At 37.3% G+C, this 25,358-nt stretch overlaps 1 protein-coding gene across 1 annotated transcript in view; it reads left to right on the top strand.

The window, feature by feature from the left end:
- The window catches only part of SOS2 (SOS Ras/Rho guanine nucleotide exchange factor 2), a 119,409-nt gene that overhangs the window by 70,756 nt on the left and 23,295 nt on the right, over positions 1–25,358 (top strand). The window contains exons 9-16 of the mRNA XM_017849451.1: positions 3,868–3,995; positions 5,289–5,944; positions 6,412–6,493; positions 8,284–8,406; positions 12,251–12,354; positions 15,502–15,724; positions 20,101–20,220; positions 20,359–20,521. Of these exons, the coding sequence (XP_017704940.1) occupies positions 3,868–3,995; positions 5,289–5,944; positions 6,412–6,493; positions 8,284–8,406; positions 12,251–12,354; positions 15,502–15,724; positions 20,101–20,220; positions 20,359–20,521 (1,599 nt within the window). The remainder of the gene's footprint in view (positions 1–3,867; positions 3,996–5,288; positions 5,945–6,411; positions 6,494–8,283; positions 8,407–12,250; positions 12,355–15,501; positions 15,725–20,100; positions 20,221–20,358; positions 20,522–25,358) is intronic.

Here is a 25,358-nt window from a genome sequence, read left to right as displayed (position 1 = left end):
TACTAGTTGAGAGTAATTTGTGATACATTTGACGTTTCTTTATATTCCAAAAACCACTGCAAAACCATTCAGCCATAGTCCCCCTTCCTGTGCAAGGAACTGAATGGATGGTATCACAAACTACTGAAAAAACAGTCTGCACGCACTGGCACACAGAATGATGAAGCATGTGACAAAATGTTAAAAACTGGTGATTCAGAGTATTACAGGAGTTATTTGTGTTACTTTTACTACAACTTTTCTATAAATTTGATATTTCAAAAGAAAAAATTTAAGAGGGAGAAGGCATAGTCAGAAGGCATCTTCAAGAGGAAGCATTTCAACTGTGTCCTAGCAGCTAAATTCACCAGGTGGATGAGGAGGTTAGAGACTGATATGTAGAAAGCTAATAGGGGCATGAAAGTGCATTACTTATTTGCACATAGTTCAGTACAGTAATTTTCTTTTCTTTTCTTTTTTTTTGAAACAGTCTTGCCCTGTCACCCAGGCTGGAGTGCAGTGGTACGATCTCAGCTCACTGCAAGCTCCGCCTCCAGGTTCAAGTGATTCTCATGCCTCAGTCTCCCAAGTAGCTGGGATTACCGGCGTGCACCACCACGTCCAGCTGATTGTTTTGTATTTTTATTTTTGTATTTTAATTTTATTTTCATTTTTTGCGGCGGGGGAACGGAGTCTCACTCTATCACCCAGACGGAGTGTAATGGCACAATCTCGGCTTACTGTATTCTCTACCTCGCATGATCAGGTCATCCTCCTACCTCAGCCTCCCGAATAGCTGGGACTACATGTGCACATCACCACGCCCGGCTAATTTTTGTATTTTTTGTAGAGACAGGGTTTTGCCATGTGCTTGGGCTGGTCTTGAACTCCTGGGCTTAAGTGATCTTCCCGCCTTGGCCTCCCAATATGTTGGGATTACACGTGTGAGCCACCTTGCCTGGCCCAGTAATTTCTGTGTAAGATGTTTGGAATACATTCTTTTACGTATCTGTAGAATATTAGTTGGATATTCATTAATATGATGTTTATCAAACCTCACTGCTGAAAATTCAAGAAATATTTAGCAAATTATTGGATTATTTTGCCAAACAGAGCCGTTGTTTAATATACCTCCATTACCAGGAAATCCCACTCTAAATATCCTCAATTTTGTCCTCTTTACAGCTTATAATTATTACATGATTATTTAAAAATGACGCGTGGAAGAGTTTGAACAGCCTTAAGACCAAGTAGACAATGAAAGTTTGGTATCTTCATACCATTTTGGTAGAATCTCACTACTGGTGATAATTTAGATATTTGGATCAACAAAAACAATAAGAATAAAACAGTTCTAATTAAGCATTTGATATCATCAACATTCATATTTATTAAAGAAATATTTTAGAGTGGAGCTGAGTAGACTCTTTCTATAAGAAATCTTTAAAGAAGACTCTGTAAGAAATCTTTAAAGCCGCAAAATAAGTGATTTTGCCAGTAACTTTCACCTGTAGAAGTCAGAATAACCAAGCACGGATCCCTTTTCAAACTTGCTGATATTTTGACTTTGCTTCCATCCTTTCTATTGCTTACTCTAGAGATTAAGGTATTACTTCTAATGATAGTCATTTACATTATTTATGTTGATAATCTCTTGATGACAAGATCTCTACATGTGTCTTGAAATAAAATCAAATGGCTCTGCGCTTCATGTAGAGAATAATTTCTAAGACATATGAATAAAAGGTAATGGACAAAGTTCTCAAACAATATCCAGTTAGTTGCTGGGGAAAGGGAACCATTGCTGAATGCTTTTGAGATTGCTCTTGGAATATAAGGAAAATTTTAATTTATCACAAAATCTCTAATTTAAAGTTAAAGATCACAAAATAGATTTAAGTTTTTAAAAATTTTCTGAAGTGATCTAATTCCTCATATCCTTGCATAAATATATATTTATAAATACATTATATATATAATATCTATATGATGATCCAGTTTGAATTCTTCTTTCAAAAAGATTAAAACAGTTTGAGATCAGCCTGGGCAGCATAGCGAGACTCCACCTCTATGGAAAAAATTTTTTAAAAATTAGCCAAGCATGGTGGCACACATCTGTAGTTCCAGCTACTTGGGAGGCTGAGATGGAAGGATCACTTGAGTCCAGGAAGTTGAGGCAAGGCTGCAGTGAGCCATGATCACCTCACTGTACTCTAGTCTGGGTGACAGAGTGAGACCCTGTCTCAAAAAAAAAAAGTCAAAACATTGGAGCACAATACAATCCACTCTGAATTATTTACTATAAGTAAATTTTCTTTCTTTCTGAGAGTGAAATACAAGAGAAAATTTTGGGGCAAATGAAATAGAGCCAGAGTTTTAGGGATTAATAAGTCAGTTTCTAAATCTTACTTCTAAAGGTTGAGATAGAATGTTAATTTTCATGGTTTCTTGACATTTACTAGAATGGTTGAATTTCGTATTGTAAAACAGCAGTGGAATCCTTTGAGAGATGCAGTTTACAGAAAAGTTTATGATGGATTGAAGTGTTAAAAGTACACTTGATTATGTTATATAACAAAGATTTGTAAACTTTTTGAAATTGCTAAAACAAAGTAATCATTAAAGAATATTAAATAGTTTATAGTTATTTATCTTATTTTCTCTATTCCTAGTCGCTAATGAATAAAAGTAAGTTGTAAGCTTCATGCTTTAGATGTTTTAAACTTTTTTAGTATGTTTGGAAAATATAGCCTGGCACAATGGCTCACGCCTGTAATTTCAACACTTTGGGAGGCAGAGGTGGGAGGATAGCTTGAGCCCAGGAGTTTGGGGACCAGCCTACTGAGACCCTGTCTCTACAAAAAATAAAAATAAAAAAATTAGCTGGGCTAGGCACAGTGGCTTACGCCTGTAATCCCAGCACTTTGGGAGGCCAAGGCAGGTGGATCATGAGGTCAGGAGATCGAGACCATCCTGGCCGACATAATGAAACCCCATCTCTACTAAAAATACAGAAAGTAGCCAGACATAGTGGCCATGCCTGTGATCCCACCTACTCAGGAGGCGGAGGCAGGAGAATCCCTTGAACCAGGGAGTTGGAGGTTGCAGTGAGCCAAGATGGTGCCACAGCACTTGAGCCTGGCGACAGAATGAGACTCCTCAAAAAAAAAAAAAAAAAATTAACTGGATGTGGTGGCATGCTACTGTGATCACAGCTACTCGGGAGGCCTTATGCCTAGGAGGTTGAGGCTGCAGTTAGCCCTGCCACTGTACTCCAGCCTGGGTGACAGAGTGAGTGAGACCCTGTCTCAAAAAAAATAGAAAATAAAATAAAATGTCCAAATGGTTTTACAGTTGTTGTTTTTGTTTTGTTTGTTTGTTTTTTTTTTTCTGATTGCTATGCTCATGTTAGTTTGTATCTGTATTGTGTTATTGTGTTTATATTTATAGAAAGAGGGTTGGGCCAGGCCTGGTGGCTCACACCTGTAATCCCAGCACTTTGGGAGGCAGAGGCAGAAGGATAGCTTGAGCAAGTGTTCAAGACCAGCCTGGGAGACATAGCAAGACCCTGTCTCCACAGAAATTTTAAAAATTAGCTGGGTGTGGTGGCATTCACCTGTGGTCTCAGCTACTTGAGAGACTGAGAGTGGAGGATCATTAGAACCCAGGAGCTCAAGACCACAGTGAGCGAGACCCTGTTTCCAAAAAAAAAGAAAGAGGGTTGGTTTGAGAGGTCAGTAGGTATATATAAAATTATAGCTGTTTTTATTAAGTATCTATAAAATTAATTTAGAGTTGATAATATCTGTTGCTGCTTTCTCTATTACTAGAAAGTTGGGAGAAGAATCAAACAGTGTAGTTTTGATTTTTCTTTCTGTTTTTTCTTAGCAATTGAAAGCATGTAGTGAAGAACAAGAAGACAGAGAATGTTTGAACCAAGCTATTACTGCTCTCATGAATCTCCAAGGTAGCATGGACCGAATTTACAAGCAGCATTCACCTAGACGCCGACCTGGGTAATTCCAAAGTGTTGAAAATGTGAATGCCTCTGCTTACTTTGCTGTCTCTGATGCTGGTTTTCTAAAGAAGTGTGATTTTTTGTGATAGTTACATTCTTGAAAGTTGTGCTTGTCATACTTTTATATACTTTTATCTTGGTCATTTACTCTTTTTACTCTTTTTTTCCTCTCCCAAGTAGCTGGGACTACAGGAGCCCACCACCATGCCCAGCTAATTTTTGTATTTTTAGTAGAGATGGGGTTTTACCATGTTGGCTAGGCTGGTCTTGAACTCCTGACCTCAAATGATCTACCTACCTCAGCCTCCCAAAGTGCTGGGATTACAGGTGTAAGCCACCATGCCCAACCTTTTTTTTCTTTTTCTTAAGAGACAGGGTCTCACTCTGTTGCCCAGGCTGGAGAGCAGTGATGTGATCTCAGCTCACAGCAGCCTCAATCTCTTGGGCTCAAGTGGTCCTCCCGCCTCAACCCTCTGGAGTAGCTGGGACTCACATAGCTGGGTGGCACATGCCACCACACCTGCCTAATTTTTGTATTTTTTGTTGAAACAGGGTTTTGCTATATTGCCCAGGCTGGTCTTGAACTCCTGGCTCAGGTAATCTGCCTGCTTTGGCCTCCCGAAGTGTTGGGATTGCAGGTCTGAGCCACTGTACCTGGCCAACCCAGCCTAGTCTTAAGCCACTGCTGGGCGCGGTGGCTCACGCCTGTAATCCCAGCGTTTTTGGGAGTCCGAGGTGGGCAGATCGCCTAAGGTCAGGAATTCGAGACCAGCCTGGTCAACATGGTGAAACCCTGTCTCTACTAAAAATACAAAAATTAGCCAGGCGTGGTGGCAGGCACCTGTAATCCCAGCTACTCGGGAGGCTGAGGCAGGAGAATCACTTAAACCCGGAAGGCAGAGGTTGCAGTGAGCCAAGATCATGCCATTGCACTCCAGCCTGGGGGACAAGAGAGAGACTTCATCTCAAAAAAATAAAAAATAAAAATAAAAAAGATTAGCACTGTTATATTATTAGGATAGACTTAATAAATGTTTAAAAGTGTAATCTATGAAAGAAATTTAGGATTTTTTGCAATTTTAGTTCTTCTAGAGCCAGTAGTACTTCTCTTTCATAATAATGAAATTGAGGGATGTATTATTTAGTGGCAAAGTTAGAACTAAATGCTGTGTGTAAAAGCTACTGATTGGTTATTTAATATTTTTTTCACATGATTTGAGATGGTTTATGCTTGAAACCATTTGGGTTGCCTAGCTATTGAATAAGCTCTATTGTTTGTTTGTTTTTTTAGAGATCCTGTTTGCCCTTTTTATAGTCACCAATTAAGAAGCAAACACCTGGCTATCAAAAAAATGAATGAAATTCAGAAAAATATCGATGGATGGGAAGGCAAAGATATTGGACAGTGTTGTAATGAATTCATTATGGAGGGACCATTGACAAGAATCGGTGCCAAACATGAACGGCATATTTTTCTGTTTGATGGCTTAATGATCAGTTGTAAACCTAATCATGGCCAGACTCGGCTTCCAGGTTACAGTAGTGCAGAATATAGGTTAAAAGAAAAATTTGTCATGAGGAAAATACAAATTTGTGATAAAGAAGATACTTGTGAGTGCAAGCATGCTTTTGAATTAGTATCCAAAGATGAGAACAGCGTAGTATTTGCTGCTAAGTCTGCTGAAGAAAAAAACAACTGGATGGCAGCCCTGATTTCTCTTCATTATCGTAGTACTCTAGATCGAATGTTAGATTCAGTATTACTGAAAGAAGAAAATGAGCAACCACTGAGATTACCAACTCCTGAAGTATATCGTTTTGTAGTAAAAGACTCTGAGGAAAACATTGTTTTTGAAGACAACTTGCAAAGTAGAAGTGGCATCCCCATTATTAAAGGAGGAACTGTAGTGAAGTTAATTGAAAGGTTAACATATCATATGTATGCAGGTATGTGAAACTCATTACACCTGCTGACCTAGGGCCTGGGACCCAAAAGCTTAAGGATGCTCAAAAATATTTGAGGCTTGGGGAAAAAACGGATTGCCTCCAAAATACAAAACTACTGCAAAAACAAAAAGAATAAATAAGAGAAGGAATTAAATGTGTAAAAATGTAATATTGTTAACTTCATTAATTATTGAATATTCATAAAATACACATATTCATGAATTTCGAATTTGAAAACAGTTCTCGTTTATTAAGAATATACCATAGTATATTCTCTATGTCAGTATTTTTCTATATATGGCAGGGATACGATGGTATCCTGCCAGTACCATGATTGTCAGGAAGAGCCACAATCTGAGGAGCCAAAGTGAAAAGAAAAAGGGAGGAAGGCCTCCAAATATGGTACTTTGAGTTAATTAAACTGAGTACATTAAACATGAAACCTGTTTTATGCTCTGCCTTTTCAGATCCCAATTTTGTTCGTACTTTTCTTACCACATATCGTTCATTTTGTAAACCACAGGAATTGCTGAGCTTACTGATTGAACGGTAAGAAAAATATGTATTTTACTTATATTGACATTTTGTGAAAAATTAACTGTATTTTGTAAAGTGCCTAGTACCTAATAAATACTCAAGTAATTATTGAACATATTTTATTTGGCATTAAATCGGCAGTATTACTATTCTCTTCAAATAGAGTACTCCCCAAAATCTGTTTATAACACAGATCTTCAGCTCTTAGAAATATTTCAAGTGGTAATCAGAAAGACTGCTTTGGAGGATGAAAGCACTATATTTTAATGAATATTGTTCTGTGGAATAAAATGATACTTTCTTAAAAGAGCACTTTTCTACTTACAACTTTTTTTTTTTGACTGTAGACTCTTGCAAATACTTCCACTTTTTTTTTTTTTTGTTTTTTTTTTGATTTATTTTGGCGAGTCTCACTCTGTCGCCCGGACTGGAGTGCAAGTGGCCGATCTCAGCTCACTAGCAAGCGCTCCGCCTCCTGGGTTCCATTCTCCTGCCTCAGCCTCCCAAGTAGCTGGGACTACGGCGCCGCCCACCTTCGCACGGGCTAGTTTTTGTATTTTTATAGAGGGGGGGGGGGGGGGGGGGGTGTGACGGGTTATCACCATGTTAGCCAGGAATTGGTCTCGATCTCCTGACCCTGTGATCCGCCCGTCCGGCCTCCCAAACGTGCTGGGATTACAGGCTTGAGCCACTGTGCCCGGCCTACTTTCCACTTTTAAAACAAACTTGTTATGAAAACTTTCAAAACATATACAAGAGCAGATAGAAGAATATAATAAACCCATTTATTCATCAGCCACTTTCAGTAATTATCAACTCATTGTTTCATCTGTTTCCCTACAAATTTAAACACCCCACCCCATGATTGTTTTGAAGTAGATCCTAGACAACGTAATTCATCTATAAATATTTTTCTATGTATCTCTAGAAAATATAGACTCTTATTTTTTTAAATCAGATATCATTATTAAACCTAAAAAATCAGCAATTCCTTTATTATGATTAACTTTTAAAAATTAGTGTTGGGTTGAATTTTTTTTACTTAGTATTATAGTGGCATTTTAAATGTTTTATAGTTTAAAATGTAGAATCTGGACTCCAAAATGATTTTTTGTTTTACATTTTAAAACTTACTAAAACTTATTACTTATACCAAAGCTTATCAACTGTATTATCAAGATACAATTCTAGATCTCTATCACTATGTTGTTTTATGAAACTAAATTTACCAGACTGAATCAGTGTAATGTGCTATGAAGATCTACTTAGTTCTGTTTCCATGTCCAGAAAAAGAAAGCACACTTGTTAGACTTATAGTTTAGCTGTATTTCCTATGTTTTGAGCAATTTTTTTAATTTTTATCTTATCCACTTAGGTAAATTATTTAAATATTGTTAAATATTCAGTTTTGGCCCTCTCTTTGAATTTGTACTCATTTAAAGAAATTTATTAGCCTACTTTCATTTTAATAATATAAATATTAAAGACAGATTAGGTAAGCCATTTCTATCATGTTCTTTAAATTGCTTATGAATTCTTTCCTTGGCTCTTTCCACTGAACCTTTTCTGTATTGATCAGTGCTAAAAGCAAAACTTTAATTTTATGAAAGTAAGAATACAAAACCTTACTTTTGTGTAGCCAAAGGACAGTTTTTTGTAGTATGCCATACCTTAAGGGAAGTTTAACAGTAATCCACTTTTCATGAAAGTGGTAGGAAAGAAGGTTGCTTGGTCACAATATTTTCCTCCTTGTATTTTCATTATGTATGAACAGATTTTTCTCCTTTTGCTTTTCTTCTTAGGTTTGAAATCCCAGAGCCAGAACCTACTGACGCAGACAAATTGGCAATAGAGAAAGGCGAGCAGCCAATCAGTGCAGACCTTAAAAGATTTCGCAAGGAATACGTCCAACCAGTACAACTTAGGTTTGGTTTGAATATTTTATATATATGTATACATATTTTGTGTGTCAGTTTTCAATATATAGTTAACACAAAAGTTCTCAGCTTTTAATTCAAATATAGGTAATATTTTTAACTTCACAGCAGTTAAGTTAAACTAAGAAAGTTCTTTCTCAGTGAAAGTATTCTTAAATACCCTGAAGAAATTCAACTATTTAAATATCCTGTATTTGCATCACGTATCTCTGGCATGTGATATGTTATGCTTACGTAGCAGGATAACTATTTGTTATAGTAAGTAAAAATTATAAAATTTCATATGAGCTTGCCTGCTGTCAACCTTTTTTCACACTTTGTTCCTTCATTTCCCTTTGTGATCATATAGTAATCCTGGCTTTTTTACAATTTATAATATTTGTGGAAGTTCTAGCCCTTTTCCCACTTATCTCTCACAAAATATATAGACATTTGTTTAAGAAATCATTGCAATAATTTCTAAAAATGTATTTGATTATAGAAGCTTCCAGTTAATAAATACTACTGTGTGCCAGGGATTACCCTAAATGTTTTATCTTTTTAATCTCATTCTTACAACATGATTACTATTCCTACTTTATATATAAGGAAATTGAAACCTAGCAAGATGAAGTAATTTGAGCTAAGTTATATAAAGAGAGTGGCAGGACTCATATCTGATTTTCTTTGTGTGTGTGTGTGTGTGTGTTTACCACTAAGCATTGAAAATTGCTAATCCTTAGGGCTAATCCTTTGATTAGCCCTCTGTACAGTCCAAGTAACTGAAGTATTATCTACCCCCTTCCATTGGAAACCAAGTTATCTTATTAATTATATATAATCTAAATTTTTTCTCTGTAAATTTCAAGTGTCCTTGTTTACTGTTGACCAATAAATTGTAATTTTGGAACTGAGTATATTAGTTATTTATTTCCCAGGATAATTGCCACAAATAAATGCAGTTTTAGAAGAATGATAGTGCTCCCAGCTATATGTCTTTCACCAAAACTTTTAACATGTCATTCTTTGTATAAGAAGATGAGATTATTTATGTATCAGCAATAAATAAGTAATTAGTTTTTTCTGCTAGCTGTGATGCATTCGTACTTATCTACACTCACATGAAATCCCTTGATATGAGACATACATTTATGAAGTTGCTATTGGGTGGGGTAGGGGTGGGAGTATGATCTTTGATTCTCAGTCATATAAGCTCTTTAAGTATGTATTTCTAAGCATTTGCTGTATTCTCAGTCCTGTACTTATAACTATGCTAAGTACAAAAATAACATAGACTGTCATGATATTATGGCTTTATTGGGGACTTTACTGGGGGAAAAAGACACATGAAACAGTTATGTATTGTTCTACTTTGAGTGTTTAAGTGACTTAGAAAAAATACATCCCTATAAAATTTCAGGAATAGCAAAGATTAGACCAGAGTAATTAGGGAAGGCATCTTGGAGAAGGTAAAATCTGAGATTGCCCCTAAAGGATGTATAGGCTTTAGATAGGTAGAAAGGTGATTGTAGGTATTCAGGGTCATGGGAAATAGTATGAAGAAAGGTAAGAAGGCAGAAATAAGAATGGTGTGCTGAGGACACAGGTAAGGACATTGACCTGAGAGGAATGTAAGCATTGTATTGCAAGAAGTAGTAGATGAGATTACCTATATGGAATTGGATGTTGTTGAAAACTCTGAAATCCAAGCCAAGTTATTAAACCTGTTATATAAATTTTGAAAGATTTCTAGTAAAATGGATGGTAGTAATTTTTCTAACATTTTATTATGAAAAATTTTAACATACAGCAAAATTGAGAATTTAAAAATGAACACCCTAAACCCTCCACCTAGATATGTATTCATCTATTCATAGCTATTCATATATCTGTTCATTTATCATTCATCTATCAGTTCATTCATTAATTTTTGTATGAATTTTGAAGTACACTCCTTAAATACTTCAACTTGTGTGTCATTAACAGTTCAGTGTTTGTTTTTCTTTTGTTCTAAAATGTGCATATAATGAAATACATTTTTTCTTGCTTCCACTGAAGACAGAAGATACACACATCTTAAGTGTACTTCTGTTGAGTTTTAACACATGCATCTCTATAATCCAAACGCCTTTCACGATATCGAATGTTACTACACCCCAGAAAGTTCCCTTACATTCCTTCTCATCAGTTTTGTTCCCACTGCCCAAAGGCAGTGTTCCAATTTCTCCCTCCATAGATTAGTTTTACCTGTTTTAGAGTCTTACATAAATGCATTCTTATAAACTCAATTTTATGTCTTCTTTCACTCAACATGCTTTTGAATTTCATCCATGGTTTTGGTTGTATATCAATGGTTTATTTTATTGCAAGGTTGTGTTTTATTATATGAATATACCAGTTTCTTAATTTTCCCACTAAAAGATACATGGGCTTTTTCTAGTTTTTTATTATTATGAATAAAGCCCGCTGTGAACTTTATCTTACCAGTCTTACTGTGAATATTTTTCACTTTTCTTGGGTAAATAACTCAGAGTGGAGTGGCTGGGTCATAAGATATGTGTGTGTTTAGTTTTGAAAGAAACTGCCAAAACTTCCCAAACATTCTCACCAGCAATGTTCTAGTTGCTTCATATTCTCATCAATGTTTAGTAATGTCAGTCTTTGTGCCTTACCCATACTGCTGGGTGTAGCGGTATTTCATTCATACTTATTTTGTGGAGAATCTGTTCAAGTCCTCTGTCTAATTTTTATTGAGATACTTGTCTTTTTATTACTGAGTTGTAGGAGTAAGTTGGGTAGGACTGAACGCCAGTCCTTTGTCAGATAAACATTTTACAAATATTTTCTCTCCATGGCTTGCCTACTAGTTTCCTTCTTTTCTTCCTTCTTTCCTTCCCTTTCCCTTTCCCTTCTTCCTCCTCCATTTTCCTCCTCTTCCCTCTCCCCTTGTCTTTCCTTTCCATTGGCAAGGTTGATTAAATCTCTCTTTGTTATAGGTAATCATATTTGTGATACTGTAAAACAAAACAGTTCTTCTATTTTTTTCTTTTGAAATGAAATAAGAGACTGTAGGTATATGTGTAGATTACATAGAAATTTGATGATAGGCTGGGCATGGTAGCTCATGCCTATAATCCCAGCACTTTGGGAGGCCGAGATGGGCAGATCATCTGAGGTCAGGAGTTCGAGACCAGCCTGGTCAACATGGTGAAACCTTGTCTCTACTAAGAATACAAAAGTTCTTATTCTTATGGTGGCGGGCGCCTGTAATCCCAGCTACTTGGGAGGCTGAGGCAGGAGAATCACTTGAACTCCCCGGAGTTGGAGGTTGCGGTGAGCCAAGATCGCACCATTGCACTCCAGCCTGGGCAACAAGAACACAACTCTGTCTCAAAAAAAAAGAAAGAAATTTGATGATAGTACTTGAATTTAGAACCAGATACAGTGCATCTTAGTTGGTTTTCCATTTTAAGTGAAAAAATATCAAAATTTAAATCTTAAAAGTGCTTTTTATGAACTTACAATAGCTTTTGTAATATAAAGCATAAGTTTTCCACATATGAATAAAGAAAAGGTACTTTTCCTTAACATAAATGGGAAGTACAGAAACCACTATTTTTATGCTTATAAATATGTTAAAAGTATACGTTTTATTAATAAATAATACACAGTTTGGAGACCTATTCTCCTCTTGTCATTGAAGCACTTAAGGTATTAATTAAATACAAATTAGAGAGTCTTTGAGTATTATGTTGACCCTTGTATATAAAGCAATCATCATGGCATTAGAGAAGGAAGAAGTGTAATTGAACACTTATGTTTCACTAAAATGTGTTTCTTTCCATTTTATCAGGATCTTAAATGTATTTCGGCATTGGGTTGAACATCATTTTTATGACTTTGAAAGAGATTTGGAATTGCTTGAAAGACTAGAATCCTTCATTTCAAGTGTAAGAGGTATATTATTTAAAGGTTTGATTGAATCTTATATTGCACATGAGTTTATGTTCAAATCTGTGTGACTTTAAGAAACTAAAACATTTCTCCTTTTTTTTTTTTTTTTTTGAAACAGCTTTGCTTTGTTGTCCAGGCTGGAGTGCAGCGGTGCCATCTCAGCTCACTGCATCCTCCGCCTCCCAGATTCAAGTGATCTCTTGCCTCAGCCTCCCAAGTAGCTGGGACTACAGGCACATGCCATCACGCCTGGCTAATTTTTGTATTTTCAATAGAGATGGTATTTCACCATGTTGGCCAGGCTGGTCTCAATCTCCTGACCTCAGGTGATCCACCTACCTCAGCTTCCCAAAGCGCTGGGATTACAGGCATGAGCCACCATGCCTGGCCGCATTTTTCATTTTTAAAAAGCTGAAATGAAATNTTTGAAACAGCTTTGCTTTGTTGTCCAGGCTGGAGTGCAGCGGTGCCATCTCAGCTCACTGCATCCTCCGCCTCCCAGATTCAAGTGATCTCTTGCCTCAGCCTCCCAAGTAGCTGGGACTACAGGCACATGCCATCACGCCTGGCTAATTTTGTATTTTCAATAGAGATGGTATTTCACCATGTTGGCCAGGCTGGTCTCAATCTCCTGACCTCAGGTGATCCACCTACCTCAGCTTCCCAAAGCGCTGGGATTACAGGCATGAGCCACCATGCCTGGCCGCATTTTCATTTTAAAAGCTGAAATGAAATTTGGAATGTTTTTTATAGATGGCAAGAAGCTCATATATGTTTAGAATCATCTGAGGTCTCAGAACTTTGCCTTTTCAAGTTTTTGAGGAGAATATTTCTTTTAAAGAAGTCAAAAGTCCTCTTTAATAAATTTAAGCTATTTAATTTTATCTCATTGCAAGGTTGCCGTTTCTTCAACTGAATAAAATATGTGTAATTTTATGTTTTCTTACTTTCTTTAATCTTTTTCTTTAATTTTAATGATTAACAGGTTTCTTACAATATTTACATCTTCTGAAATGTTTTTGGTGTATTTCTGAAATCTGAAAGAGAGGAGTTTTCTACTTTAAGTTTCAGAATCATAGCCCAAGAAATGAAATCCTAGGCCATGAACATTTAAACAAATGTGTCATCAAATGTGTATTATTGAATCAAGAACATTTATGTTTTATCTGACATTATAGGGCATTACAAATACTATAACAGGTGTAACTTATTTCGTGTTCTACTTGTTCTTTAAGGGGAATAGAATATTATTTAAAGTTAAGAATGTTATTCCTTTGTTTCTAATTTGAGATGTTTATGACACATTTTTATGTGTACCTTAAAATTTTCGTAATACTACATTTTCAAATTGTATTCTAGGCCAGTGCAATGGCTCACACCTAGAATATCCCAGCACTGTGGGAGGCAGAGGTGGGCTGATTGCTTGAGCCCAGGAGTTCGAGACCAGTCTGGGCAAAATGGCAAAACCCAGTCTCTACAAAAAATATGAAAATTAGCCAAGCATGGTGACATGCGCCTGTAGTCCCAGCTACTCAGGAGGCTGAGGTGAAGCGATCACTTAAGCCCAGAGCTCGAGACTGCAGTGACCTGAAATTGCGCCACTGCCCACAAGCCTGGGCAGAGTGAGACCCTGTCTCAAAACAAACAAAAAATGAAAATTTATATTCTAAGTGAGAACACTGGATTAGACACAATCTAAGAAGCTTCTAAAATACATGCACACACTAGAATAAATTAAGTAAATGGTTATGTTAATGTCCAAAGTTCTTTTCTATACTAGTTAGACTTCAGAATAACCAAATCGTTCATGAGGAAAAATTTATTTTTGTGGAAGTATTTCAACTAGTAAGTGAAGAGGAATGGTAGAATATCACATTTCTTAGTTCCTAGTAAAATAATAAGCCTAGGAAATTATCATGAGTGGATGGTGACATCGCATAAAGGTAACTAGATATGCCTCCTATTAGAAGTATTCTTGGCAAGTATTTGTGTCATAAAATTAATCCTGAATCAGACCAAGTCACTATATCTCGCTTTACAGAAAATATAGAGGACAGAAAAACATGGCAAATGACAATTTCTTCCACAAAGTGCAAGCAAAAATATGCAATAAAGCAGTAACCTGTAGATTAAAGGAGACTTGAGACACATTGACTCAATGCAATACGTGCCATCTTGTTCAGATTCCTTTTCAAGCTAACTATAAGAAAATATGGCCGGGCGCAGTGGCTCATGCCTGTAATCCCAACACTTTGGGAGGCCAAGGCAGGCAGATCACTTGAGCCCAGGAGTTCAAGACCAGCTTGGGCAACATGGAGAAACCCCGTCTCTACTAAAAATACAAAAATTAGGCCAGGCGCGGTGGCTCATGCCTATAATCCCATTACTTTGGGAGGCCGAGGCGGGCAGATCACGAGGTCAGGAGTTCGAGACCAGCCTGGCCAACATGGTGAAACCCCATCTGTACTAAAAATACAACAAAATTAGCCGGGTATGGTAATGTGCGCCTGTAATCCCAGCTACTCAGGAGACTGAGGCAAGAGAATTGCTGGAACCCGGGAGGCAGAGGTTGCAGTGAGCTGAGATCACGCCATTGCACTCCAGCCTGGGTGACAGAGTGGGACTCCATCTCAAAAAAAAACAAACCAAAAAAAAACAAAAATTGGTCAGGCGTGGTGGTATGTGCAGTCCCAGCTACGTGGGAGGCTGAGGTGGGAGGATCGCTTGAGCCTGCAACATGAAAGTTGCAGTAAGCTGAGATTGCACCACTGCACTCCAACCTGGGCCACAGAGCAAGACCCTGTCTCAAAAAAAAAAAAAAAAAAAAAGGAAAATAATCAGAGAAATGTGAACAGTGACAAAATTCTTGAAGATAACAATGTATTAAGAAGTTGTCAGTTTTATGTGTGATAATGGTGTTGTGGTTATTACTTTAAACAGTATTTTAAAGATGCTTAAATATGAATGAAATATGATGTCTTGGATTTGTTTCAGAATAACATATGTTCTATCATATTTAGGGTTAGATAAAATAAAAATTGGCCATGAGTTGGTAATTGTTGAGGCTGGGTGAAAGTTAAAGATTAAATGAAGATTTGTAGTCATGTGTGTCAAGTAAAAGACATTTTTGTTTATGTGTTCTTTTTCCAGGGAAAGCTATGAAGAAATGGGTAGAGTCAATCGCTAAGATCATCAAGAGGAAGAAGCAAGCTCAGGCAAACGGAATAAGCCATAATATTACCTTTGAAAGTCCACCTCCAGCAATTGAATGGCATATCAGCAAACCAGGACAGTTTGAAACATTTGATCTCATGACACTTCATCCAATAGAAATTGCACGTCAGCTGACACTTTTGGAGTCTGATCTCTACAGGTAGACAATGTTAATTTCTTGCTTTATTTTTAAGAACCTTGAACATTATGTATTTTCAAAACATTTTGCACATTATTCATGAGTGCTTAAAAATACCTCATCTACTCTCATGGGCTTAGAGGAAAGGTCATAGCACAGTTTTTAACTAGTCTGCCCTGCAAGTAAAAGTCTTATATCACTGTTTAGGCCTAGACTGGGGACTAGCAATCCATCACAAAAGGAATGGCAGGAAGAAGATTTTCAAGTCTACCACCTGTCTCCAACTCCTAATACTTTCTCACCTTGGTTTAGTTTGAGGTCAGTCAGTCAAGTCAGTTAGTATGGATGCTAGGCCCTTAGCAGCTAAATGAATAGAATATTGTGTGAGATGGGTTTTCTTTTCTCATTTACAACTCAGGCTCTTGCGAAGGGTACAGGCCTTGCATGTAACAACTCTCTGTCAAAAAATGTCACTACCATTATTCCATCAAAAACTTTTCTACACCAACCTCTCTGTTTTCCCCTCCTCCCAATCCTTCCCAGCCACTAATACCTCAGTTCTACTCTCTACTTCCATAAGTTCATAATTTTTTAGTTTTCATATATGAAAGGGAACATGTTATGTTTTTCTTTCTGTGCCTGATTTATTTTGCTTAACATAAGGTCCTCCGGGCTCATCCATGTTGCCTTGAATGATGGGCTTTCATTCTTTTTTTATGGCCGAATAGTGTTCCATTGTGTATATATACCACATTTTCTTTATTCATTAATCTGTTATTGGACATTTAGGTTGATTCCATATCACTATTGTGAGTAGTATAGGAGCCCCCTTTTAAAATATAAATATGCTTGGCTGGGCATGATGGCTCATGCCTAAACCCCAGCACTTTAAGGGGCTGAGGTGGGCAGATCACTTGAGACCAAGAGTTCAAGACCAGCCTGAGCAACATGGCAAACTCTGTCGTACAAAAACTGCAAGAAATAGCGAGGCATGGCAGCTCGGGCATGTAGTCCCAGTTGCCTAGGAGCCTGAGGTGGGAAGGTCACTTGAGGTCGAGGCTGCAGTGAGCCAAGATCGTGCCACCGCACTCCAGCTTGAATGACAGAGTGAGACCCTATCTCAAAAATAAAATAAAAATATTCTCAAGGAATTATCCTGATTAGCAGCCAATTTTTAAATAAAGATTACACAGGGAAAAGCAAGAATATATAAAATTTAGTGATAATAGGTAATATAGTAAGGTACGTTTACTATATTATGTTTACTTTATTTTCTTTAGAATTTGCTTAGTTTGCACTGGCTATGCCATTCAGAACCAGACTTAACTCAAAATGTTACGTTATATTTTAAGTAATTCAGAATCCGGGTAGCTTTGTTTATATTGTGGGATTTGTGATAGGTAGAAATGAAGGGACTTATTACTTGAGGTAAAAAAAGCAAATAGTACTGCATTATGTTTTTTCTCGCAATGTAATTGTTTTACATGAATGGACATCAGAAAAAAAGCACGTCACTTCATGTGGACCTACTTTCAGGACATAGAAAAATACCCAATATTGACATCATTTGTAAACTAAATTCCTTTTTTGTTTGTTTGTTTGTTTTTTTGTTTTTTGGGATGGAGTCTTGCTCTGTCACCTAGGCTGGAGTGCAGTTGTGCAATCTCGGCTCACTGCAACCTCTGCCTCCCAACTTCAAGTGATTTTCCTGCCTCAACCTCCTGAGTAGCTGGGATTACAGGTGTGTGCCACCATGCCTGGCTAATTTTTTGTATTTTTAGTAGAGATGGGGTTTCACCATGTTGGCCAGGGTGGTCACGAACTCCTGACCTCCAGTGATCCACCTGTCCCAGCCTCCCAAAGTGCTGGGATTACAGGCATGAGCCACCGCACCCAGCCTTGTAAACTAAATTTCTGGTGAAATAATAGAGCCACTTTAAGAAAACATTTCAGAAACTGTTAGCAAGTACTTATTTGTACACAAATCTACTGATGAAAAAATGTTTTTTTAATGAGTAACCAAGTCTGTAGGCCATTGATGGCAATGCCACCGGTCAGTTAAAAAAAAAAATAGAGATAGGGTCTCACTGTGTTGCCCAGGCTGGCCTTAAACTCCTGGCCTCAGGCAGTTCTCCTGCCTTGGCCTCCCAGATGCTGGGATTACAGGCGTGAGCCACTGTACTTGGCCAATTTTTAAATTACGTAATTCTGACTCACTGTATACAATGATTTCATCTGCTCTTCTGTCTGAATTTTAATTAAATACTCAGGCATTCAAAAAATATAGGAAATAATATAATGAATATTCATGAACAACAAAAACATTTTAGATAAAACTGAAATCCTTTGTATAATTCTCCCCAATCTTATTGCTCTCTTTCCCCTAAGAAATCACCACCACCCTGAATTTGATGTTTACTATTTCTCTTTATATTTTTATAATTTATATACATGCACAGAAATTCATAAACAATATATAGCATTGTTGTTGTACACTTTTTTGTTGTTGTTTTTTAAGAAACAGAGTCTCACGCTGTTGCCCAGGCTGGAGTGCAGGGGCACAATCATAGCTCACTGTAGCCTTGAACTCCTGGGCTCAAGCAATTCTCCTTCCTCAGCCTCTCAAGTAGCTAGAACTACAGACATGCACCACCATACCTGGCTAATTTTTTAAAAAAAAAAATTCATAGAGATGAGGTCTTGCTGTGTTGCCCAGGATGGTCTTGATCTTGGCCTCAAGTTGTCCTCCCACCTCAACCTCCCAAAATGCCAAGATTACAGGTGTGAGCTATAGTGCCCAACTGGTTTTTTATTGTTGTTTGTTTGTTTAAGATGGGGTCTCACTCTGTCACGCAGGCTGGGGTGCAGTGGCATGATCATAGCTCACTGCAGCCCCAAACTCTAGGCTCAAGCAGTCTTCCCACCTCAGTCTCTCAGTAGCAGAAACTACAGGGAGGAACTACTGTGCCTGGTTTTTTTATTTAATTTTTTTGAGATAGGATCTCATTATGGTTGCCTAGGATACTCTCAAACTCCTTGCCTCAAGCAATCCTCCCACCTCATCCTCCCAAGTAGCTGGGTGATAGGTGCACACCACTGCACCTCAGCTTGTTTCACACATTTTTTAAACTGCATATACTTACATGTCATTCTGCAACATGCTGTTTACTTAAATTGTTTTTGGCATTTGTTCAAGTGAATGAATATAGTTCTAGTTAGCTTATTTTAGATGCTGTGTAGTGTTGCATTATAGTTATACTCCACAATTTATCCAGTCTTTGGATGATGAGCCTCTATTCACTCTTGCAAATAATGCTTCACTAACATTCTTGTAAACGTTTTCTTATAACATTGTTTTTTGTTTGTTTGTTTTGAGACCAAGTCTCACTCTATTGCCCAGGCTGGAGTGCAGTGGCATGATCTCGGCTCACTGCAACCTCTGCTTCCTAGGTTCAAGCGATGCTCCTGCCTCAGCCTCCTAAGTAGCTGGGACTACAGGCACGCACTACTACACCCAGCTGATTTTTTTGTCTTTTCGCATTGTTGGCCAGGCTGTTCTTAAACTCCTGACCCCAAATGATCCGTCCGCCTCAGCCTCCCAAAGTACTGGGATTACAGGCATGAACTGCTGCACCTGGCTCTTATCAATTTGTGTCGGAGTTTATCTAGGATATATGCATACTTAAGAGTTGAATTGCTGAGTCATCCAGTATGTATCTCTTCAGTACTATGAGATCTTGCCAAATTATTTTACAAAGCGGTTGTATCAATTTTTACTTCCGTATTGGTGTTCCTGTTTCATTATATTTTTACCCATTTGGAATTATCGGACTTTTTTTTCTTTTTCTTTTTTTTTTTTGAGACAGAGCTTTGCTTTTGTTGCCCAGGCTGGAGTGCAATGGTGCGATCTCAGCTCACCGCAACCTGCGTCTCCTGGGTTCAAGCAATTCTCTTGCTTCAGCCTCCCAAGTAGCTGGGATTACAGGCATGTGCCACCATGCCTGGCTAATTTTGTATTTTAGTAGAGACAGGGTTTTCCATTATGGTCAGGCTGGTCTCGATCTCCTCACCTCAGGTGATCCGCCCGCCTCGGCTTCGCAAAGCTCTGGGATTACGGGCATGAGCCACTGCGCCCGGCCTTGAATTATCAGACTTTTGTTCATCTAATAAGAGTAAAACAGGATTTCATTGTGGTTTTATGTTATTTTCCCAGAGTAAGGGATAAAGTATGTTTTCGTGTTTATAGCTATTTGGGTCTATTCCTCTCTGAATTACTTGTTCATATATGTGTTCATCTATCTTTTGGGTTAATTGTCTTTTTCTTATTAAGTTTTAGAAGATCTTTAAGTAATACTAATCCTTTATAGATTAAATTGCCCTGATTTTTAATTCCATAGGAAAGTTCAACCATCTGAACTTGTAGGAAGTGTGTGGACCAAAGAAGATAAAGAAATAAATTCTCCAAATTTATTAAAAATGATTCGCCATACCACAAATCTCACCCTCTGGTTTGAAAAGTAAGTTTTAATTTACTCTTACAACTTGCTAATAGCCATAATATTAAGTCATATTTAGGCTAAAATTCTGGCTACACATAATCTTTTCTAAATGAGGTGAAGAAACTTTTCTAAGCTACGAATTTTTGTTGTTGTTAGATGCATTGTGGAAGCAGAAAATTTTGAAGAACGGGTTGCAGTACTAAGTAGAATTATAGAAATTCTGCAAGTTTTTCAAGATTTGAATAATTTCAATGGCGTATTGGAGATAGTCAGTGCAGTAAATTCAGTGTCAGTATACAGACTAGACCATACCTTTGAGGTAAGTTTTAGGCTTAACATTTTCATTTTTCTTGGGAATGATAAAATTAGCATAAAAGAAATTTCATCTGTCATCTATCATTTTTATTAAATTATTGATGAATTAATCCTTGCTTCTTAAACACAGTGATATAAATACATTAGAATATATGTTGATATATTAGTTAATATATGAGTGTGATATATAATATGTGAATCCTAGGCTTATATTAGAAAATATATCAATATTTTATAAAGAATATGAGACTTACACTGTCGTGTAATGTACTTACCTAAATGTAATGAAGTTTCAAGTGGATTTATTCAATGACACATTGATTGATAGTCTCAAATGACAAAGGATTTTAAATATAAAAATACAAATAATGTCCTAACCACCTTTAGATAGTCCATAATAAAGTAATACGGGAAGAACTATTTCAAAAACTTAAATTTGGCCAGGCGTGGTGGCTCACACCTGTAATCCCAGCACTTTAGGAGGATGAGGCAGGTGGATCACCTGAGCTCAGGAGTTCGAGACCAACCTGGACAACATGGTGAAACCCCGTCTCTACTAAAAATACAAAAATTAACTGGGCATGGTGGTGCACGCCTGTTATCCCAGCTGCTTGGGAGGCTGAGACAGGAGAATCGCTTGAACTCAGGAGGTGGAATTTGCAGTGAACTGAGATTGCACCACTACACTCCAGGCTGGGCTACAGAGTGAGACTCTGTCTCAAAAAAAAAAAAACCAGTATTTTATTTTTTTAACTATAAAATATGTATTTAACATCTACTATTGAAAATTCAGGAGATACAGAAAATAGGGAGATATTTTGCATATATATTTTAATAACAAAATTGAGATTATATTGTACATAGATTTTATGGCCTTTTCTCATAAACAGTTTTCTATTTTGTATTAGCTTATCTTCAAAACAAGGTTTTAATGGCTTCATGGTTTTCTATCATGGATAAATCATAATTTATTCCAATGGTAGATTGTGGGACAATTATTTCTGATTTTTTTCTGTGATAATTTATCATGGAATATTCACATATAGAAGTCTTTGTAAGAGCTTGATTATTTCAAGAAATAATCTAGGGGTGGAAACCCTGGGTCTGAGTGTTTGTATACTTTAAGACTTTTAATACTTTTGCCAAGGTGTTTTGTAGCAGGATACGATAAATGCCCCTTGGTATTATGTACTATATTAAAAGCTTCTGGCCAGGTGTAGGGCTCTCACCTGTAATCCCAACACTTTGGGAGGCAGAGACAGGAGGATCACTTGAGCCCAGGAGTTTAAGACCAGTCTAGGCAACATAGGGAGACCCCATCTCTACAAAAAATAAAAATAAAAAATTAACCAGGCGTGGTAGCGCATGCCTCTGCGGGGGGCAGAAATCGCATTTTTAAATTGTGTCTTAAAAAATAACTAGTGAGGCTGAGCGCAGTGGCTTACCTGTAATCCTAGCACTTTGGGAGGCCAAGGCAAGTGGATCACCTGAGGTCAGGCTGGTCTTGAACTCCTGGGCTCAGGTGATCTGCCTGCTTTGGCTTCCCAAAGTGTTGGGATTGCAGGTCTGAGACACTGTACCTGGCCAACCTGGCCTAGTCGTAAGCCACTGCTGGGCACGGTGGCTCACGCCTGTAATCCCAGCGTTTTTGGGAGTCCGAGGTGGGCAGATCGCCTGAGGTCAGGAATTCGATACCAGCCTGGCTAACATGGTGAAATCCCGTCTCTACTAAAACTACAAAAATTAGCCAGGTACGGTGGCATGTGCTTGTTTGTAATCCCAGCTACTCAGGAGGCTGAGGCAGGAGTATCACTTGAGCTTGGCAGGTGGAGGTTGCAGTGAGCAGAGATTGCCCCACTGCACTCCAGCCTGGGCAACAGAGTGAAACTTGTTCTCAAAATAAATAAATTAATAACTAGTGAGGTTGAATATGTATTTATTGGGTACTTTATGATTTATATATTCATTTCCTCTCTCATTTTTGGGGGGAGGGTGTTTGCATTTTGTTGATTTTTTTTTTTTTTTTTTTTTCTAAAGAGACAAGGTCTTGTTCTGTCACCTAGGCTGGAGTGCCGGTGGCATGATCATAGCCCGCTGCAGTCTCGAACTCCTGGGCTCAAGGGATCGTCCTGTCCCAGCCTCTTGAGTAGCTGGGATTATAAGCATTGCTCAGCTGCATTTTATTCATTTATATGGATTTTTCATATATTAAAGATATTAAAACTTAGACTGTACATATTTTCTCATTTCTGTTTGTCTTTTATCTGCTTTTTTAATTTAAAAAATGTATAATGCTTTGACATAAGGAAGTTTTATCATTTTTATTTTGTTGCATGTATCAGTCTCTTCATTTATGGTTTCTTCCTTTGCTTTTGCACCTGGAAAGACTTTTTTTAACTAAAGGATACTAAGTTAGAAACTCAGCCTTGTAAATACTGCCTTTGGGAATGTGCGTTTTTACAGTCTTTCTGGAAAGCAGTCTAACAATATATGTTAAAATTAAAAATATGCATACTCTTAGGACCCAGAATTGTAAGAAATAAATGCACCAGAATATAAAGTTATGTGTACAAAGATACAGTTACTGCAGCATTAGTCGTAGTAGCAGAAACAGGAAACAACCTGAATGTCTATCAATAAGAGAATGATTAAATACATTCTCTTATACCTATATTGTAGAATATTGTTCAGCTGTAGAGCAAAGTGAATGGGATATATGTGTATTGTGGAAGAACATTTGTGATATTTTAGTGGGGGAAAAGCTTCAGAATGACTATAACATTATTCCATTTTAGTATAACAAAGCAGAGCAAACCCCAAACCTCTAAATGGAATTGGATAAGTATTGAGAATAATGTGGGAAGATACATACTCCTCTTTTAACGTTATTTATTTATTTATTTGTTTTTAGTGGCTTGTGATTAGAGGGGAATAGAGGAAAAACTGCTTTATACATATATTTTTCTGTTTGGATGTTTGCATTTTATTGATTTGTATGAACTTTATATATTAAAGGTATTAATACTTAGTCAAATATTATGAAACAGGCCAGGTGCAGTGGCTCACGCCTGTAATCCCAACACTTTGGGAGGCTGAGGTGGGTGGATTGTATGAGGCCAGGAGTTTGAGACCAGCCTGGCCAACATGATGAAACCCCAGCTCTACTAAAAATATAAAAATTACCCAGGTGTGGTGGCATGCGCCTGTAATCCCAGCTACTTGGGAGGCTGAGGCAAGAGCATTGCTTGAACCCGGGAGGCAGAGGTTCCAGTGAGCCGAGATCGCACCACTGCACTCCAGCCTGTGCGACAGAGCAAGACTCCATCTCAAAAAAAAAAAAAAAAGAAAGAAATATTAATCTATTTAATAAATGTGTCATAAATTGAATGCCTATTTATGTGGGCGTTTTGTTGGTCTCTCCGTTCTGTTCCTTTGATCTATTTGATTACTCTTGTGCCAGTGCCACTTGTCTATAAACTATCATAACTTTATAGTAGTCCTTGATAGAGAAGAGTAGGGCAAATCCTCACCAATCTTACTGTTTTTCAGGAGGAACCTATTCTTGGCCCTTTATTCTCCTATATAAATTTTAGAATCAATTTAAGCTTCATTTTTTAAAATTGGCATTTTGATAGGAGCTGCACTGGATCTCTAAATCCAATTAAGATTAGTGAAGAACTGACATTTTTATAGTAAAGAGTCTTTTCAACTATGAACATCATTTACCTCTTCATTTATTTACTCAGTTAATAAAGTTTTGTGGGGATTTTTTTGTTTTGATAGAGATCGCACACCTCTTTTGCTAGTTTTAGATTAGAATTACTTTGTTTTTAGTGACCTTAGAGATAGGGTCATGTTTTGTCACCCAGTGTGGAGTATAGTGGCATGAGCATAGCTTACTGCAGCCTCTTATTCCCAGGCTCAAGCAATCCTCCTGAGTATTTGGGACTTAGTCTCCTGAGTATTTGGGACTATAGGCACATGCCACCCTGCTCAGCTAATTTTTAAAATTTTAGGTGGAGATTGGACATTGCTATGTTGCGCAGACTGGTTTCGAACTCCTGGCCTCAAACGTTTCTCCCACCCCAGCCTCTCTAAAGTGCTGGGATTGCAGGTGTGAGCCACTGCACTTGGCCAGAATATTTTTTTAATCACGATTTATTTATTGATAATATCTAGAAGTGCAGTTGGTTTTTATCTATTGGTTTTATATATAGCAACATTGCTGATTCTCTCATTAACATTCTATATATAGATTCATTGGAGCTTCTTCATGGGAAGTCATATCCTCGTGAATAGTGACAGATTTTTTTCTTTCCAATCCCTAGCTCTTTATTTCTTTTTCTTGTCCATGCTAGCTAGGACTTCTGTGTAGTATTGAATAAAAGCTCCAATGTTGTCCCCTTGGGTTTTTCCTTGATTTAAAAGAAATTGACTGGATGGTTCTCCATCAAGCATAATGTTTGCTCTGGAGTTTACGTGTGTGTGTATATTCTTTCTGAAGTAAAAATTAATTTTCAATAAGAAGATCTAGTAATGAAGTATAAAAAATTCTAGTTTACTTCATTTACTAAATTTTTGTTCAAGTCTTCTTGCCTTCCGATAATTGTCTTCTCCTTACCAAAACCCCAACCCTTAGCCCCAAAAGATATTTCAGTGGAAAAATATTTGAATGTTCAGGGATTATAATTTTCCTCTTCTACAGCTATGACTTGAAACCCTGGCTAGTCAAAATAACTCACAAGGCATGATGTAGAATTTTTTTTATTGTTTAATCTTCTAATTTATATGAGTAAATTATGGGTTTTGTATTTATAGATAAAGAGAGGAGAAATCACTTC

This window comes from Rhinopithecus bieti, unplaced genomic scaffold (assembly GCF_001698545.2).
Source record: "Rhinopithecus bieti isolate Rb0 unplaced genomic scaffold, ASM169854v2 scaffold_29928, whole genome shotgun sequence".
Taxonomy (NCBI): Eukaryota; Metazoa; Chordata; class Mammalia; order Primates; family Cercopithecidae; genus Rhinopithecus; species Rhinopithecus bieti.
Note: the sequence above shows the minus strand (reverse complement) of the source record. Positions and strands in the feature narration are given on the sequence as shown.